Raw genomic sequence first — 19,516 nt, 5'->3', positions numbered from 1 at the left:
CCGCACACACGACTCTGCGCCGTACACCTCATACACATTTGGCTCCGCTGCGTACACCTCATGCACACACACACGGCTCCGCTCCGTACACCTCACACGTGCGCACACACGGCTCCGCTCCCTACACATCGTGCACACACGGCTCCGCTCCGTACACCTCTCGCACGCACACACACACACAGCTCCGATACGCACACCTCGCGCACAGACACGGCTCTGCTACATCCACACTGTACACCTCCTGACCCCACACAAGGCAGCATACTTGCCTCATCCTGCGGCTGCAGCACCATGTGGCAAGTTAGCCACCAGCACAGGCAGCCGAGTCCTGCAATCCACGGAGGTCCCGATCATGTGACCCCCTGACTCCTCCCCTCCTGTGACCTCATCACAGGTCCTGTGCACAGAATGCAGGCAACCATACGGAAGGGTAAGGGCCCGGGGCATGGCTTAACACAAGGGGGCGTGTCGGTCCTGCTGTCTGCGGGATTAGAGCGTCCCGTGCTGGACAGCAGGGCAAAGGCTCAAAACCGGGATAGTCCCGGACACGTTGGGAGCTATGGTTCAAGGTCCGTCAGAAAATAACGGAACATCGCTAACGCATGCCAAAAATGGCATGTGTTAGGGATGTGTTACATACATTGCGGTCAGTGGGTGCGCTAACGGATCCGTTACATTGCATTAGTGGCGCTATGTAACGGATTCCGTCAGCGGACAGCCACTAACGCAATGTGAACCCAGCCTTACTGGCTGCACCAAGACACTGGGAGCAGCGGCGGAGATTCATCACTGGACCCGGGGAGAGCAAGTCAAGCAGATGGAAGGAAAAAAACAGAACCCCCCTATAAAAGTTTAATAGGAGATGCCAAGGTGTTGACTGAGGAATTGTAACTGAGGGTAGGCTAATAACATGTGAAGAGACCCGGGCATCAAGGCTGAACTTTCTTTCCTGCTAAACACTTTTAAGGCATACATGATCCTGGTCTGCCCTGGCGACAAAGTCCATTTTAAACATTATGGCATTTAAATCAATAGGAATGTTAATGATGTCTTTTAGGTGTCCAATAAAATGTAGGGAATTGCAGCCTCAGAGTAAGACGACTGCCAGCATATCCCATGCAGACAGCTGGCACACTATTGTCAGGTGCAACTCGCCCAACAGTTTGCGCTATATGACTAACTAGCTGAAGAGCCCGGCGTTGCCTGGGCATAGTAAATATCTGTGGTTAGTTAGAGCACCTCAATTCTCTTATTTTCCCATCACGCCTCTCATTTTCCCAATCACATCTTTCATTTTCCCCCTTACATCTCTCATTTTTTCCCTCACACGTCTCATTTTCTCCCTCACGCCTCTCATTCCCGCCTAACACTTGTCATTTCGACCTCACATCTGTCATTTTCCGATCACTACACTATTTTCCTGTATATAGTATATACCTGTATGTCATCTTCTATATATAGCATATACCTGTATGTCATCTCCTCCTGTATATAGTATATACCTGTAGGTAATCTGCTCCTGTATATAGTATATACCTGTGTGTCATCTCCTCCTGTATATAGTATATACCTGTATGTCATCTCCTCCTGTATATAGTATGTACCTGTATGTCATCTCCTCCTCTATATAGTATATACCTGTGTGTCATCTCTCCTGTATATAGTATATACCTGTGTAATCTCCTGTATTAGACCTCGTTAACACGTTATTTGCTCAGTATTTTTACCTCAGTATTTGTAAGATAAATTGGCAGCCTGATAAATCCCCAGCCAACAGGAAGCCCTCCCCCTGGCAGTATATATTAGCTCCCACATACACATAATAGACAGGTCATGTGACTGACAGCTGCTGTATTTCCTATATGGTACATTTGTTGCTCTTGTAGTTTGTCTGCTTATTAATCAGATTTTTATTTTTGAAGGCTAATACCAGACTTGTGTGTGTTTTAGGGCGAGTTTCGTTTGTCAAGTTGTGTGTGTTGAGTTGTGTGTGGCGACATGTATGTAGTGATTTTTGTGAGATGAGTTTTGTGTGGCAACATGCGTGTAGCAACTTTTTGTGTGTTGAGTTGCATGTGACAGGTTAGTGTAGCAAGTTGTGTGCAGCAAGTTTTGCGCATGGCGAGTTTTGCGCGTGGTGAGTTATGTCTGGCGCCTTTTGAGTATGTGCAAGTTTTGTGTGAGGCAACTTTTGCATGTGTTGCAAATTTTGTGCATGTGGCAATTTTTCCGCGTGTGCAAGTTTTGCGTGTGGCGAGTTTTCCATGAGGTGAGTTTTGCACTTGTGGCGAGTTTTGCGTGAGCCTAGTTTTTGCATGTGGCGAGTTTTGCGCGTGGTGAGTTTTGAGCGGCGACTTTTGTGTTTCGACTTTTATGTGGCGAGGTTGGTGTATGTGTGGTGAAATGTGTGCTGAGGGTGGTATATGTGTTCAAGCACGTGGTAGTGTGTGGCGCATTTTATGTGTGTGTTCATATCCCCATGTGTGGTGAGTATCCCATGTCGGGGCCCCACCTTAGCAACTGATCGGTATATACTCTTTGGCGCCATCGCTCTCACTCTTTAAGTCCCCCTTGTTCACATCTGGCAGCTGTCAATTTGCCTCCAACACTTTTCCTTTCACTTTTCCCCATTATGTAGATAGGGGAAAAATTGTTTGGTGAATTGGAAAGCGCGGAGTTAAAATTTCACCTCACAACATAGCCTATGACGCTCTAAGGGTCCAGACGTGTGACTGTGCAAAATTTTGTTGCTGTAGCTGCGACGCTTCCAACACTTTTCCTTTCACTTTTTTCCCCATTATGTAGATAGGGGCAAAATTGTTTGGTGAATTGGAACGCGCGGGGTTAAAATTTCACCTCACAACGTAGCCTATGACGCTCTCGGGGTCCAGACGTGTGACTGTGCAAAATTTTGTGGCTGTAGCTGCGACGGTGCAGATGCCAATCCCGGACATACATACACACATACACACACACACATTCAGCTTTATATAGTAGATATTGCATGGCACAGTGAGAATGTTGCCGACTTCTGGCCTCGGGGCTTTATTTTTTCCTTTGAATGCTGTGTAACAATGGTGTCCATTGCCTTTTTGCATGGCACGTGCTCTACTATGTGAAAATACTAAGTAATGTAAATTACATAGGTTCTTGCTAAGTGTGCAAAACAGAAAAGGTGACAAATCCCAGAAAATGCTACTAATGTAGCCTGGAGGCATGAGATTTTCCTTACCAAGGTGTCTCGCCGCAGTAAAATTGTCTTTGTATTATATAAACAGAGAAATAAAATATGTGAATGTAAACCCGCAAAGGCACGGTCCTCGCCCCTCTGTATCAGTCTGTCATTGTTAGTTCGTTTATTGTAAGTGATATTTGCATGTTGATGTAACCCCGTCACATGTACAGCACCATGGAATTAATGGTGCTATACAAATAATAATAATAATAATAATAATAATAATAATAATAAAAAATATATGGAAGTGCTATTGTTAATGAAAGAACAACAAAAACAAGCAGCGGCAATCAGAATGAAGTGACTTTTTGCGGCCTGACCAGCATCCATGAGTCATCCATAGTCACAAGTCATTAGAGCCTCATACTATATATTTACACGTACCATATGGCCAAAGCCTGATCTATGTAGTCTCATTAAAGCATTTTTTTGAGAATATGAGCTAAAATTCATTATAAAGATTATGTGCATGTATGTAAAATCCCCAAAAAATATAAGAAACTACCCACAATTATGTCCTTATTCAATAACAGACTGATGCCAAATGCAGCTTGAAACAGACCACAATTTGCACAGATTGATATGCAAAAAAGAAAGATTTCCACTTCCTCCTGTTGCAGAAATGGATCAGATCACCAAGTTTCCTATACATAAAGCAAAGCCGCAGCTGTCACTGAATTCTTAATCAGCTGAGCATCTTCTCCTTCACATGCGGCACAATCAGGTTCAGTCACAGTTCCGCTAACCGGCCTCCTTACAGTTAGTCATTATGGTGCCATCCGGAAATACTGCCAATGGTACACTGATGAAGGGAAAATTAGAAAAATACATCTACAGACCACATGTACAGTATGCTGAAAACGTAAAACTTGGCTATACATTAAGAGGACATATTGCAAACAAAAAAAATAATAATGGAACAAAGGAAGCTGCTGATATTTCTGTTTACCATTTGCTTCATCAGATCAGCACAATTCGGGAAGCAGAGGTACAGAGGGGCATTGATTACACCCATTCATGAATGGAGACCAGATAAGAATTAGGCCTTCCATTAGGAGACATTTTAGAAGAACATAGGTTGTTTAATAGTTTTATTGTCTTGAAGACCTCGGATTGCAAGTTATTGCCTGACTAACGCTCAAGTTTGGATTTGGCCTGTTTTCAGGATACCGTTAAGTCAACTGGCTTTCTATAAAATCACAATACAGTTAAACAAATCAACACCTCCAATCATCAAAACCACCGCCAACTCAAGTCATTCTACTAGACCTGCTCTCGTGGACCCAACATCAAATTGTCCTGTTGACCATAGACCCAACAGTTATTTTCCCAAATCTTTCAGCAATCAGATCTGTTACCTTAGATGGAGCAAGGTAGAGAAGTGAGCTCTGTATAATGCTGGAGTTTCTCACAGACACAGATATGGGGAGTGTGATTACACACCGCTCATCAACATGGCAGTCTACACGGCAGCAGGTATTCTAGGAAATCTGCTGCTGTATAAATAGTCATTTTAGCAAAACTACCGCAATCCACCTAGAAATTGACAAACTGTAGGAATTTGGGGTCTTCATCTCTACATTATGCTGCTCTAAGAACAAAATGGCAAAAACCTGGTGACAGATTGCATTTAAAAGGGTATTTATAAAGTTCTGGTTAAAATGTGTCCAGGCACAGCAAAGGCTCGGTTCACTTCATGCTACAGCACAGGTTCATACGGCATATCAAATGTATCCTTAGGTCTCCAATTACCCAATGGTTAAGAGTCTGCCCCTTCGGCCACCATTACGTTGATATAAATCTGTACAATTATTTTGTACTGTACAGGAAAACCATTACGGTCTAAGCTTTTCAGTGGCATCTCGCATGGAAAGCATCAGGGCCTTTGGTTGGTCAATACTGTCAATGTATACGTCTAATGGAAGGTTGAGTCATGATGTCAATTAGAGCCCTACAAGAAAGATCTGCGTAGGCTACACAGCGTGTAATCAATGTATTGAAATACTTATGCCAAAACCTGCGTAATCCTCTGAATCACATCAGTCACGAAAAAAACGCGCCTAGTGATAACTGTCCCTATTACTTAGGCACAAATATTATACCAGTAAAAATTTTACCTGAATATGATATATTGGAAAATCACGTTGCCTACAGTTATTTGCATTAATATAACACGAGACTACGGTATATGGAATAAGTTGACACTATTCCAACATCTACCTTACCGAGCAGACCACAAAATACAACATTTTCACTACAGAGTTGTTAAATTGCTGCTACTACAGAAAAATCGCTGAACCTTAACCTCAACTTAAAGGGATTGTCCACTGACAGTGTCCTTTGGATGGGTCAACAATATCCGATAGGATCCAAGTGTTACAAGTTCTAACAATCAGCTGCTACCCGCTCTAGTAGCGGCCATTGAAAAAAATTGTGACAGCTGTGGTATTCCAGTCTCTACAACGATTATATCCAGCCACTAGCTGAACTCATAAGTTGGTCAGATCCCCAAATGTCTGATATTAACTATTAATGATGAGCGAACGTGCTTGGATAACGTATTTGGTAGGCAATCCTTGCATATGTTGCCACTGTTTACCGCCACAAAACATGCAGCCGCACGGACTCAATATTTTATCTAAGCACATCCAAGATACTCGAATATCGCGTTATCAGAGCACGTTCGCTCATTGCTATTGACTATATACAAAAGGAAAGGTTCCGGCGTATAAGACGACTTTTTGACCCCTAAAAATTGTCCCAAAAGTCAAGGGTCGTCTTATACGCCGGGTACGGCGTGTGCAGGGAGCCTGACCGCTCATGTGACCGCGACGTCATTGAAGGTCCTTCACTCACCGCATTCTAAGGAACGGAGGGAGACCCTAGCAGCGCTGTGAGCCAGGGCCCGTCCGAGGGTGAGTATATTCATGTTTTTTATTTTTATTCTTTATTTTTTACATGAATATGGATCCCAGGGCCTGAAGGAGAGTCTCCTCTCCTCCAGACCCTGGGAACCACACGCCGTATAAGATGACTGGGCGTATAACATGACCCCCGTCTTATACGGCGGGCATATCCCAAATTCCATATTTTATATGGAAAAGTTGGGGGTCGTCTTATACGCCCAGTCTTATACGCCAGAAAATACGGTAATCAAGATAGGATAGGTCATCAAAAGCAGTAGCAGAAAACACTTAAAAGTGAAATTACCGTAACTACCGTATTTAGATTAGTTAAACAACACATCACGCGAAATACAATAAAAAACAAGCAGAACTTCTATAATAAAGTGCTCATCAGAAAGTACTTAAAAGAACTGTTCAGGAATTATACTGATACGTAAAGCCCCCCACAAACAGACCAACGTCGGTTGAACCTACCAACAGATTCAGCCAAAAGTAACAAAAATAATGTGTATGGGAGCCCCCCCAACATATGATACGTTACGTCCAATTTTGGACTGGCAATCCTTTTGTTCTCTAGAGATAAGTTGCCACCAGAGAGGTTTGGTAGTGCCCCGCATATAGAGAACGCTGGGGCACTTGGCCAAACAGAGCACTGCTGTGTATAGGAAAGTCAGGCAAGATTGTTCACTTCCAACCATACGGCCAGAAGCTATCTGAAGTGTTTTGGGGGCTTAAAGGGTTATCCGGGACCTTTTTATTTTTTTTTTACTATGGGATTAAGAACTAACAAGCAGATAGTTGCAAATGACTGGCGACTCTACGGCTTCTGCTGATGTCATGTCAACAGAAAAGAGAAGCAGCTGCTCTGTTGACAAGGTAGGACTACTGATGTCATGCTGGTAAACGCAACTGCAGGAGGCTGGCTGTCAATCAGCATGACGTCTGCAGTCACACATTCTAGACAAAGAATCCTGGAAGGGCTACTCTGACATGAAGTAGCAGAATCGCTGGCAGGAGCGCTCCATAGCCACACTGAGCCAGAGCTGGGTAGAACAGGCAAGTAGTTAACAACTGATTGTTTTTTTCTAAACCCATATAAAAACTAGTCACGGTAACCCTTTTGAGGCCTCATATTATTGACAAACTAGGATATTTTCTAATAAAACCCTTCTGAGTAATAAACCAGTAATACCTCTCAAACAAGGACATTCAAACCAAGCATGGCTAAGTTTAGTTAGTCACAATTGTCAAAAATTCTAACTACGGTATATAATACATTTAAGCTACGCCAAATAGGTGGAACAGTCAGCAGAAATTCAGCTGCTCCATTTTTCAGTACCATTGGAGATTTTTACCAAATCTGCGAATAAAATTGAGCAGCACTACAGATTTGACATCCAGCTTATCAATTCAGGCTATGAATTTTATCAGATTGCAAAGCAGAGGTTATGATCTGTGGCAAGACCATTAGACTTTACAATAACACCTAAGTCCTGAAGGATATGGTGAAACTACTCTCCTTGAAGCCAACAGCAGCAACTGGAGCTAGCTCTGAACGCTGCTATATAACAGGACCAGCACCACTAAAGAGGGGAGCTCAATACATGTGAAGCAGAAGTTGGCAAGGGGTTAAGATACTCCAGTGTCTCTTAAGTTTTACATTTTGTACCCACATTAGAAGTAAAGTAAAACTATACAAGCCTAGAATTTACAGCTTTAGCATTTGGACTTTTTTTTTTTTTTTTACTCTTTTCTAAAAGAACGGTAGGTTCAACCACATGATCATATGAGAATAAATGGTAAAATAATCAAAACCTACACATACATACACTCACACTCTTTAGAGCTCTATGAAAGAGGCAAAATCTATAACAACAAGCGGTACTGTACTACTGTGCCAATATATATATATATACACTAGCTATTGAACCCGTTCTACGCCCGGGTGGCGAGCATTTATATTGGTATATGGTCTCCATCCTGGTATGTGCTGCTCCCATCCTGCGCCCCCGTTCTGTCATGTGCTGCTCCCATCCTGCGCCCCCGTTCTGTCATGTGCTGCTCCCATCCTGCGCCTCCGTTCTGTCATTTGCTGCTCCCATCCTGCGCCCGTTCTGTCATGTGCTGCTGCCATCCTGCGCCCGTTCTGTCATTTGCTGCTCCCATCCTGCGTCCCCGTTCTGTCATTTGCTGCTGCCATCCTGCGCCCGTTCTGTCATGTGCTGCTGCCATCCTGCGCCCGTTCTGTCATGTGCTGCTGCCATCCTGCGCCCGTTCTGTCATGTGCTGCTGCCATCCTTCGCCCGTTCTGTCATGTGCTGCTGCCATCCTTCGACCGTTCTGTCATGTGCTGCTGCCATCCTGCGCCCGTTCTGTCATGTGCTGCTGCCATCCTGCGCCCGTTCTGTCATGTGCTGCTGCCATCCTGCGCCCGTTCTGTCATGTGCTGCTGCCATCCTGCGGCCGTTCTGTCATGTGCTGCGGCCATCCTGCGGCCGTTCTGTCATGTGCTGCTGCCATCCTGCGCCCGTTCTGTCATGTGCTGCTGCCATCCTGCGCCCGTTCTGTCATGTGCTGCTGCCATCCTGCGCCCGTTCTGTCATGTGCTGCGGCCATCCTGCGCCCGTTCTGTCATGTGCTGCTGCCATCCTGCGGCCGTTCTGTCATGTGCTGCTGCCATCCTGCGCCCGTTCTGTCATGTGCTGCTGCCATCCTGCGCCCGTTCTGTCATGTGCTGCTGCCATCCTGCGCCCGTTCTGTCATGTGCTGTGGCCATCCTGCGCCCGTTCTGTCATGTGCTGCTGCCATCCTGCGCCCGTTCTGTCATGTGCTGCGGCCATCCTGCGCCCGTTCTGTCATGTGCTGCGGCCATCCTGCGCCCGTTCTGTCATGTGCTGCTGCCATCCTGCGCCCGTTCTGTCATGTGCTGCTCCCATCCTGCGCCACCATTGTATTATATGCCCCCCGCTCCAGTGTGTATGCCCCCGAATGCTGCTGCCATATATAAAAAAAAAAAATACCATACTCACCTATCGTCCGGCTCCACTGCAGGTATGTCTTCAAGAAAATGGCGCCGGAAAGCGGGGACTGCGCAGGCGCCGATTCCGGCAGCAGGAATCGGCGCCTGCGCAGTCCGCGCTTTCCGGCGCCATTTTCTTGAAGACACACCTGCAGTGGAGCCGGAGTGTGTCTTCAAGAAAATGGCGACGGAAAGCGCGGACTGCGCAGGCGCCGATTCCGGCAGCAGGAATCGGCGCCTGCGCAGTCCGCGCCCTCCGGAGCCGGGAGCAGAGGAGCCGGGAGACGGAGCCGCAAGCAGCGCTGGAACCGGGAAAGGTGAGTATACTTACCCTCCCTCCTGGCGGTCCCTGACTCTCCGGTGGAGATCGTGGTATGCGTTCAGTGCTTACGCATACCGCGATCTCCCGGGAGCGTCGCTCTGTGAGGCCCAGACTGCGCCGGCGCTTGCGCTTGCGCAGTCTATAGAGGCTTCGGACAGAGTGACGCTCCCAGCGTTATATTATAGATACATATATACATACATACATATATATATTTACAGCACTGAGTAATGACAGCACAGCACGAGAGAAACACTGTCAGTATCACAGAGACATCAGGAGCATTGATTTGGTTGCCTGGACAAGTGCAGATGAATGTGTTCTTGTTTTATCTTCATGCATGCTCCACTTAAAAAATAATAAACAAGTACATACATTGCAGACTCAAGAAGGCACCAAGACATATCTGCATATGATGAATTGCCCTACACAGACTGACACCTACTCATATCATTGTGATTGCCTGAATATTTGTGCTGTGCTCACAGGAGCCTGGCTGTGATTGACATTATGTATGCAATAATAATGCTTGCAGTCCCCTACTCTGACTTAGGAAGGGAAACTTTTCATAAAGTTAAAGCAATATAAAAAATAAAAATTTTATAGAATTTTTCCCAAAATAATTCACACAGCATCAATGCAATTGTAAAGAGTACATCAATTTATCTTAGTTACGTTGGACAGCTTAATAAACCAATATATTATAAGAAATCCATCAGCAGGTTTTTGCTATGTAATCTAACAGCAGCATAATTTAGGGACAGAGACCCCGATTCCAGCCATGTATCAGTTTTCTCTGAAGCAGATCTAGCAGAGCGCAGAATGTTGATCCCTGTATAGCCCAGCCCACATGACTGACTGGCAGCTGTGTGTACTGTATACTGACAAAGCTGCTAATCAGTGCTGGGGGCATTGCTTGAATAGGAGACAAGGTCAGTTGTGATATTCTACTGCTGATAAAACTCTAATTGTATTGAAACAGAAAAATAAAAAAAAATAGAAAAGTAAAAGTTTCATTTGGCATGATATTCTCTGACACAAAGTACCTGTTACCAATGAGATCCGTGTCTGTCCTCTTCCTGACATTATCTGTTGCTGCTTTTAGATAATAAAAAGGATACAGCCTTACAGCTCCATGATTTGTGCCAATTGCAAGAATCTTCTGCACTGGATCAAATGCCATTGAGGACGGCTCAAAGGGAAATCCATGGCGAACCGTCTAATGACAAAGAAAACATGAGAAATGTTAGCATCTTGCAAAACTCATATTATATAATTACCGTACATGTTAATACATTGTGGTCACATGAAAAGGATTCAAGATCCAGCACGAAACATCTAAATGGAACCTGGCAGCGTTAAATATCCAATCTGTAGGCACCAGGATACAGAGCGAGAAGAGATGAACAGATTGATATATCAATTTGTTGAAAAATATTCTGTGTAACTTATTTTTCTATTTAAATCCCAGCTGTGTATTGTATGTGCCTAGGAGGAGTCCAGAGGGCAGCACTACTCATTGATTAACAGTAGTGATGAGCGAACGTGCCTGGATAAGGTGTTATCCCAGTGATGTGCGTTGTCTCACTCGCACCCATAGGCTTATATGGGTGCGAGTGAGCCGAGACTTGGCAGAGTGTCGGCGACAATCAAAGCAGCTGTGATTTCAGTTGCACGTTGAAAAAGGCCGAGGAAAAAAAAAAGCTCCAATTTGAGCTGCCCCATAGAATAACAGTGGTCCGAGTGCTATGCGATGTTTTATTGCACAGCACTCGTCTTTATTCATCGCTAGTGTGACCCCGGCCTTAGAGAAAAGGAATACATTTATGCTTTGTGTTATAATTACTGTATTTTTCGGACCATAAGACGCACCCACAAATTTGGTGAAGAAAAAGAGAAAAAAATATTTTTTTATGTTAAATGGGGGTCTGTCTTATAATACCAGTGTCCGTCTTACAAATCATATGTCCCTCATACTGGTATCTATATAACCCCCATCCTTGTGCTGGCACATGTCCCCCTGTGCTGCTGTCAGGCACATACCCCCCTGTGCTGCTGGCAGACACATGCCCCCTTGGGTCACTATATGCCCCCTTGTGCTGCTGGCCGGCACATGCCCCCCCGGGTCACTATATGCTCCCCTGTGCTGGCAGGCACATGCCCCCCTGGTCACTATATGCCCCCCTGTGCTGCTGGAAGACACATGCCTCCCCTGTGCTGCTGGAAGACACATGTCCCTCCCCCCCCGTGCTACTGGCAGACACAAGCCCCCCCCCCCCCCCGTGCTACTGGCAGACACAAGCCCACCCCCCCCCCCCCCGTGCTGCTGGCAGACACAAGCCCCCCCCCCCCCCGTGCTGCTGGCAGACACATGCCCTCCTGTGCAGACGCATGCCCCCCCCCCTGTGCTGCTGGAAGATATGCCCCCTCTGAAGACACATGCCCCCCCCCCTGCTGCTGGCAGGCACATGCCCCCCCGTGCTGCTGGAAGACATGATAAAATAACAAACACTTAACTCACCTTCAGATGATGGCTCCGTGCTCACAGCTCCTCGCTTGTGCTTCCTGTTCCCAGGCATCGGATCATGTGACCTGGGCACACAGTGATGTCATCACTGTGCTGTGCGGATCACATGATAAGATGTCAACACAGACACAGGAAGCACAACCAAGGAGCTGTGAGCACAGAGCCATCATCTGAAGGTGAGTTAAGTGTTTGTTATTTTATCATGTGCCTGCCAGCAGCACGGGATGGGGGGGTGGGGGGCATGTGCCTGCCAGCAGCACAGGGGGGGCATATAAGAGTGATGGGGCCATATCCATGATGGGAGAGGGGGGGGGGGATGCGGGCACATGAAATATTGGGTGCTCCCCTGTGAATCAACTAGGCAGCTTCAGCACTGAGGTGATGGACAGCAGGTGCAGTGAATATTACATGTGGCTAATGAGCGGGAGGACAGGACCTCCTGCTGTCTCTGCAGCCAGCCCACTCCAGCCCCCTGACACCACTCCAGAGCTGCTCCCCCTCCTCTACAACACAGCACACAGATACGGATTATAAGACGCACCCCCCACTTTCCCCAAAAATTTGGGGGAACAAAAATGTGTCTTATAGTCAGAAAAATACCGGAACCCACAATACATATTTACACCTGCAAACAGCACATACCTGGTATCCGGATCCTAAATACAAGTAAACTGAAGAAATGTCACCTTAGGCTAGGGTCACATTGCGTTAGGGCAGTCCGATTAGCGCAATGTCCCAATGTGGGCGTGCGCTAGCGATTCGTTCGCCATTACAATCAATGGAGGCATTAACGGACTATGTTACACCGCGTTATGCTGCGGTGTAACGTAGTCCGTTAAACGTACCGCCATAACGCAGTGTGACCCTAGCCTTAAAGGGAATCTATCACCCCATTTGAGGCCTATAAGCTGCGGCCACCGCCATCAGGGGCTTATCTACAGCATTCTATAATGCTGTAGATAAGCCCCCGATGTAACCTGAAATAGAAGAAAAACAAGTTAGATTATACTCACCCAGGGGCGGTTCCGCTGCGGCCCGGGAAAGGTCAGAGAGGCCCAGCGCCTGCGCACTGCAGTACTTTGCTCTGCCCTCAACAGGCCCAAAGTACGCCTGCGCCGAAGCCGCGGCAGGAAGACAAGAAGAGGACGTCATCGTATGAAGATATGAGGCCCCAGACCGAGACGCCCATCAGACCAGACTGCAGCGGGACCGTCCCTGGGTGAGTATAATATAACTTGTTTTTCTTACCTTTCAGGTGACATCGGGGGCTTATCTACAGCATTCCAGAATGCTCTAGATAAGCCCCTGATGGCAGTGGCCTTAGCTTATAAGCCTAAAATGGGGTGACAGATTCCCTTTAAAGGAAAAAAAGAAAAAAAAAAAAAAAAAGAAGTCCACCCCCCAGCTACCTCACTGTTACTAACCATCATGCGTGGTCCCCAATGTTTATACTGTTGAGCCAACAGCTACATTTAAAGGTCATCCTCATCTTCATTTCACTTGGGAGAAAAAAAGACGGGTTTACTAACCGTTCACAACTTGTTATTAGGTTTTGGGAGGGGTTTTTTTTTTTGCAATTGGCAACTGTCCCAGACACCTCCTGTCATTCGGTGTTGACACTATGCAACAAATGTATCTGAGAATTTAGCTTTTCCTCTGGCTAAGATCACTTAGATCTTTAGTACAGACTCATGAGTATTCCATGAGGTACCATCTTCTCCACTAAAAGCAATATTTCTAGGTGGAAAACCTCTAACATGACATGCACTGATTTTTCCTGCACACTTGAATTCACAATGAATCTTAAAAAAAAAACCTCCTTGTGGGGCTGTAGGCACGTGAAGACACAGTATGAATGGACAGCTTCTTAACGACGCCATATTGTGGATCCATGTATACAAAGACAGACTTGCTGTAAACGTAAGACAGACATCAAAGTCTCCCAGTCACCGCAAACTAGATTAATTCACGCCTATATAAATAAGAATTCTAACACTCCCTTAAAGTGATTATGTAATTAGAAACTATTAAATTGGGTTTCTAATGATACTTTTTTCATTTCTTTTTTTTTTTTTTTAAACTCCAAACTTTTCATATCAGTATAAAAAAAATTTATAAAAAGTTGTGCGGTTTTCACAATAGACTCATACTTCCTGTTTTGTACAGATAACTTTTCAGCATTACCATCACAGACAGGATTACAATTACAGAAGAACCTTCTATATACAGGTCAACATTCTCAGACATTACTTCTATAGAAGTCGACAGGAGTCAGAGTCAGCCTATTGCTGCAAGACGGAGTCTAATATTTGACTCAATAGCCAGTGTGAAAATGCAAGATTTCATGAGGGGGGAGGTAAAGGAATGTTTGTTTGTTTTTTTGCATTATTACGGTAATTATTATTATTATGTAGTGATGAACATTTTGAAGGAAAAAGATAAGTAAACATAGGGTTAAAAAAAATAGGATTAACAAAATTCTAATTTAACCAGCCATTTTCTGATGAAACATCACCTTTGGGGTAGGTTCACACAGGGCATTTTTGCTGTTTTTTAAAGCCAATTTTCAGCTGCTTTTTACAGTACCAGCAGTCTATGAGCTTTCAGAAATCTCATGCACACACATTGATTTTTTGTGTGATCAGTATTTTGTGCTTTGCTGCATTTTTTTTGGACTTCTCTCAGAGTTTTTTCAGCGTTATTCACCCACTGACTTGAATGGGTGTTGCAAAAACGCAGGTATCATTATTTGCTGCGTTTTTGCGGCTGAAGAGTCAAGGACATTAGCATGGACAAAGAGGAAAAACACGCACCAAATACGCACCTAAACCTGCGTTTTTGACGCAGCTTCTTTCCTGCCAAGATGATCAAATTTTGCTGCGGAAAAACCGCCCTGTGTGAACTTACTCTTAAAGGGCTGTGTGAATTTAACTGCATCAGGAATTTAGGAGTCATTGTAACATGAAGTACAGTAACAAATGCATGTTACAATACGGATACTGTAACAAGCACAGGCACAAAGCACTACCATCTACGATTATTATTATTAAATCTGGTAAACACGCAGGCAGCTCTAACATGCCCAGAACTAAATCATATTATGCCTGGATACAGAGCTACTGGACAACATCTAACCTTACAGGAGATCTACATTAGGCAGTTTAATCACAAAGCTATTTCATTAGGGGGAAAAAAAAATAAAAAAATCAACAATGAAAGGATCAACATCCACTTGGCTGCAGATTTGGAGCTGCTCCCTCCCTCGTTCTCAGAAATATCTGGTGCACTGAATGAAAACTGCAGTCCATTAAAGAAGAGGATACAGTAAAGCGTCTGGACGCACACGGAAACACAAGAAAAAGGAATAGAGATGGAAAGAGACTCGACAGACAAAACAATGGAGAATTCAAGTAATCAGCCAAATCCAGGAACAATTGGGGGGGGGGGGGGGGGGGGTAATATGAAGAACCAGAAAGCTTTCTACAAATATAATACGCCTGTAGAAAGTATTGTGAGGCTGAATGCCATCAGAGATACTAGTGACACTACGTACTACACTAAGTGACTGGAGCCCCCACAAAGAAAAAGGAATGGGGTGAATCAATGATTTAATGTGCATCACATTAATAATAAAAAATATCACAATTAAAGGCCTATCTGTGGGGTCATATAGAAAAGAAAAACTAACATGAGAACTGATCCATAGGCATCAGTAGGTACATGTTCTAAGCATGAAAAAACATTCATAAAAATGGATTTCTAAAAAAGTAATTAAGAGTTTTTGATCAACAGAACAAAGATTTAATAAACTTGACCATACCACATGATTTGCCCATGATTGTCGGCTTACCAACAGCTACTCACTATTTCCCTAGAAATGTCATGGGATCTATAAATATAAGGGCATTGCATCAAAGTGCATGTATCCCAAAGTCAAGACACTCAGCTACTATAAATGACCATCTACCATGTGTCTAATAATAACAACGGTATCCTGTCACTAGTGCTTGCTTTCTGCACATGGATCCAATTACAATGTACAGTTTTGTAGGCCTGTAACACATTTACTCCTGGAGTATCTCATTTACTGCTATAGAGGGATCAGATAACACAATATTGTGATGCAGGAGTTCATCAGGCAGCTCTCCACCTCCATAGAACTACCTCCTATCTATGCTAGCGTGTGTTCTGATTTTCAGAGATATTTGGACTACAAGGGTGTGCTGCATTTTTGCTTCAACAACAGATGTTTATAAAAAGCATATTAAAATTCAAGAATAACCACTAGAAAAATAAAGCCCATTAAGGGGAGCTTTACAGCGTTCAAAGTTCAGCAGAGTGAACGCCACCAATACAAAAATGGTTTGCTGGTACAGTGTGCAGAGTCCCAAAGGGAGCGATAACGTGTGACACTAGAGACAACTAGACCGGCCACAAATGTCAGGATTTGCGACACAATTCTGTTTTTAATACATGGATACAATAATATATACACAAACAATCACTCTATGTACTGCAAAATACTACCCACCCAAACGAAGGGCAGATGTACCACTAAACTAGATATCCTTCACAATAAGTGTGATCTAAGATTAATTTGATCTCCACGATGGTACTATGATAAAACTATCAATTTTATTAAACATAGTAAGTAAAAAAACATAAAAATATGAGTTACTACATGTAAGGAAGGTGCAAATCGTCAAAAGAGGGACTATATTGCCATAGGTAAACACATAAAAACTAGGCTAGACATTTGTAAACATATAAACAGCTAGACCATAATTAGAAAAGACAAAACACTTTCGGACTGACAAAACAGGCAGCCGAACAAATTGAAGAGATCCAGAACTTTAAATTTAAAATAAGGCTTTATTAATGGACAACTTATCCCGTGCCATAGTGCACAAGCACCAAAACTAAAAGTGGGAGGCCACGTAAATATAGTTAGCTAAAAGCATATAGTGCCACATAGTAGAAAGCAATGCCACATATAAACACGATCTATCACACTTTAGCTGCCCAAGCATACATGCAGTGGATCCATTATAAATATAATAAAAAGAGAGACAATTGCAATAGCTACCTGTAGCTGACCCAGCGTCCCACCTCACCCCGCCTCCAGAAGAAGCTAACGCGAAACGCGCGCCGGGGCAGAGGGACGACGAGGCACTCACACTAGGCAGACAGCAAGGTAATACACCGCATTGTTATACCATTTCATATATACCGAGCATGTTGGGAGTCTGTTTATGGAAATAGCAAGGCTATACGTTTTTCTCATTAAGGGACACTGGCATTCTTATATGCCACATTATATGGATCCCTGAGAGTAAAAATATCTGTACTTATTGTACTTTCATGCATGCAGGCTTTTCCAATTATGGTCTAGCTGTTTATATGTTTACAAATGTCTAGCCTTGTTTTTATGTGTTTACCTATGGCAATATAGTCCCTATTTTGAGGATTTGCACCTTCCTTACATTTAGTAACTCATATTTTTATATGTTTTTTACTTACTATGTTTACTAAAATTGATAGTTTTACCATAGTACCATCTTGGAGATCAAATTATTTCTTAGGCTGCTTTCACACATCCGGTTTTTGGTTTCAGGCTAAATCCGGCAAATTTGCAAAAAAATGGATCCGGTGTAAATTGTGAAAAACTGATGCACTGGATCCGTTTTTTAGCTGGATCCGGCTCTCTGTACTGCGCATGGGTGAGAGAGAGAGATTCCATGCCAGAAACAAAAACAAAGCTTCTGGGCATGCTCAATGTATAAAAAAACGGATTCAGTCGCCGGATACGTTCAGTCACACATCCGTTCCATGCGTTTATTGCCGGATCCGTCCATTCATGCTTTTTTGCCGGACACAAAAAACGTTGCAGGAGACGTTTTTTGTGTCCAGCAAAAAAGCCTGAAGGGACGGATCTGGCACAAAACGGATGAAACGCATGTCCTTCAGGCACAATCCGGCGCTAATACAACTGTATGGGTAAAAAACGGATCCGGCGCAAGAAAAAAACGGATCCGGATTGTGCCTGAAACTGCCGGATTGTGCCTGAAAGAAAAAACCTGATGTGTGAAAGCAGCCTTAGATCACTTATTGTGAAGGATGGATACAATAATGCAGCCAGACACTGATTCATGCGGCCTGTAGATTTAGTAGCAGTTGGCAGGTTTCATATAAAGCACTATTCAAGAGTTTTTCTGGTGTCTTGTATCCCTTTGTTAGGGATCACATATATAAGTGTAACACATGTACAAGTGCTTCTCACTAAATTAGAATATCAAAAAGTTAATTTCAGTTCTTCAATACAAGTGAAACTCATTATATATAGAGTCATTACAAACAGAGTTCAAGCCTTAATTTTTGTTAATGTTGATGATTATGGCTTACAGCCAATGAAAACTCAAAAGTCATTATCTCAGTAAATTAGAATACTTTATAACACCAGCCTGAAAAAGGATTCTAAAATCTGAAATGTTGGCCTACTGAAATGTATATTCAGTAAATGCACTCAATACTTGGTCGGGGTTCCTTTTGCCTCAATTACTGCATCAATGTAGCGTGGCACGGGGGCGATCATACTGTGGTACTGCTGAGGTGTTATGGAAGCCCAGGTTGCTGTGATACCAAATTTCAGCTCGTCTGCATTGTTGGGTCTGAGGTCTCATCTTCCTCTTGACAATACCACATAGATTCTCTATGGGGATAAGGTCAGGCGAGTTTGCTGGCCAATCAAGCCCAGTGATACTGTTGTTTTTAAACCAGATATTGGTACTTTTGGCAGTGTGGACAGGTGCCAAGTCCTGCTGGAAAATAAAATTCTCATTACCAAAAAGCTTGTCGGCAAAGGGAAGTATGCAGTGCTCTAAAATTTCCTGGTAGATGGCTGTGCTGACTTTGGTCTTGATTAGTTATGAGCGAGTATACTCGTTGCTCAGGTGGACTTCGAGTATTTGAGTGTGCTCGGAGATTTAGTTTTTGTTGACGCAGCTGCATAATTTACGGCTGCTAGCCAGCCTGAGTGCATGTGGGGGTTGCCTGGTTGCTAGGGAATCCCCACATGTATTCAAGCTGTCTAGCAGCCGCAAATCATGCAGCTGCGTCAACAAAAACTAAATCTCTGAACACTCACAAATACTCGGAGACCACACAAGCAACTAGTATACTCGCTCCTCACTAGTCTTAATAAAACACAGTGGACCTACACAAGCAGATGACTTGGCTCCCCAAACCGTCACTGATTGTGGAAACTGCACACTAGACTTCAAGCAGCTTGGATTGTGTGCCTCCCCATTCTTCCTCCAGACGCTGGGACCTTGATTTCCAAATGAAATACAAAATTTACTTTCATCTGAAAACAACATCTTGGACCTCTGAGTAACAGTCCAGTTCTTTTTCTCCTTGGTCCAGGTAAGACACTTCTGGCGTTGTCTATTGGTCATGAATAGCTTGACACAAGAAGTGTGACACTTGTAGCCCATGTCCTGGATTAAGC

At 44.0% G+C, this 19,516-nt stretch overlaps 1 protein-coding gene across 5 annotated transcripts in view; it reads right to left on the bottom strand.

Moving 5' to 3' along the window:
- The window catches only part of STXBP5 (syntaxin binding protein 5), a 544,022-nt gene that overhangs the window by 510,636 nt on the left and 13,870 nt on the right, over window positions 1-19,516 (bottom strand). For all 5 annotated transcript variants that reach the window (XM_069769165.1, XM_069769166.1, XM_069769168.1 and 2 more), the window contains exon 2: window positions 10,604-10,701. In XM_069769165.1, the coding sequence (XP_069625266.1) occupies window positions 10,604-10,701 (98 nt within the window). The remainder of the gene's footprint in view (window positions 1-10,603; window positions 10,702-19,516) is intronic.

Source organism: Ranitomeya imitator, chromosome 5, assembly GCF_032444005.1.
Source record: "Ranitomeya imitator isolate aRanImi1 chromosome 5, aRanImi1.pri, whole genome shotgun sequence".
Taxonomy (NCBI): domain Eukaryota; kingdom Metazoa; phylum Chordata; class Amphibia; order Anura; family Dendrobatidae; genus Ranitomeya; species Ranitomeya imitator.
The sequence above is the reverse complement of the archived record's forward strand: the minus strand, read 5'-3'. Positions and strand labels throughout refer to the sequence as shown.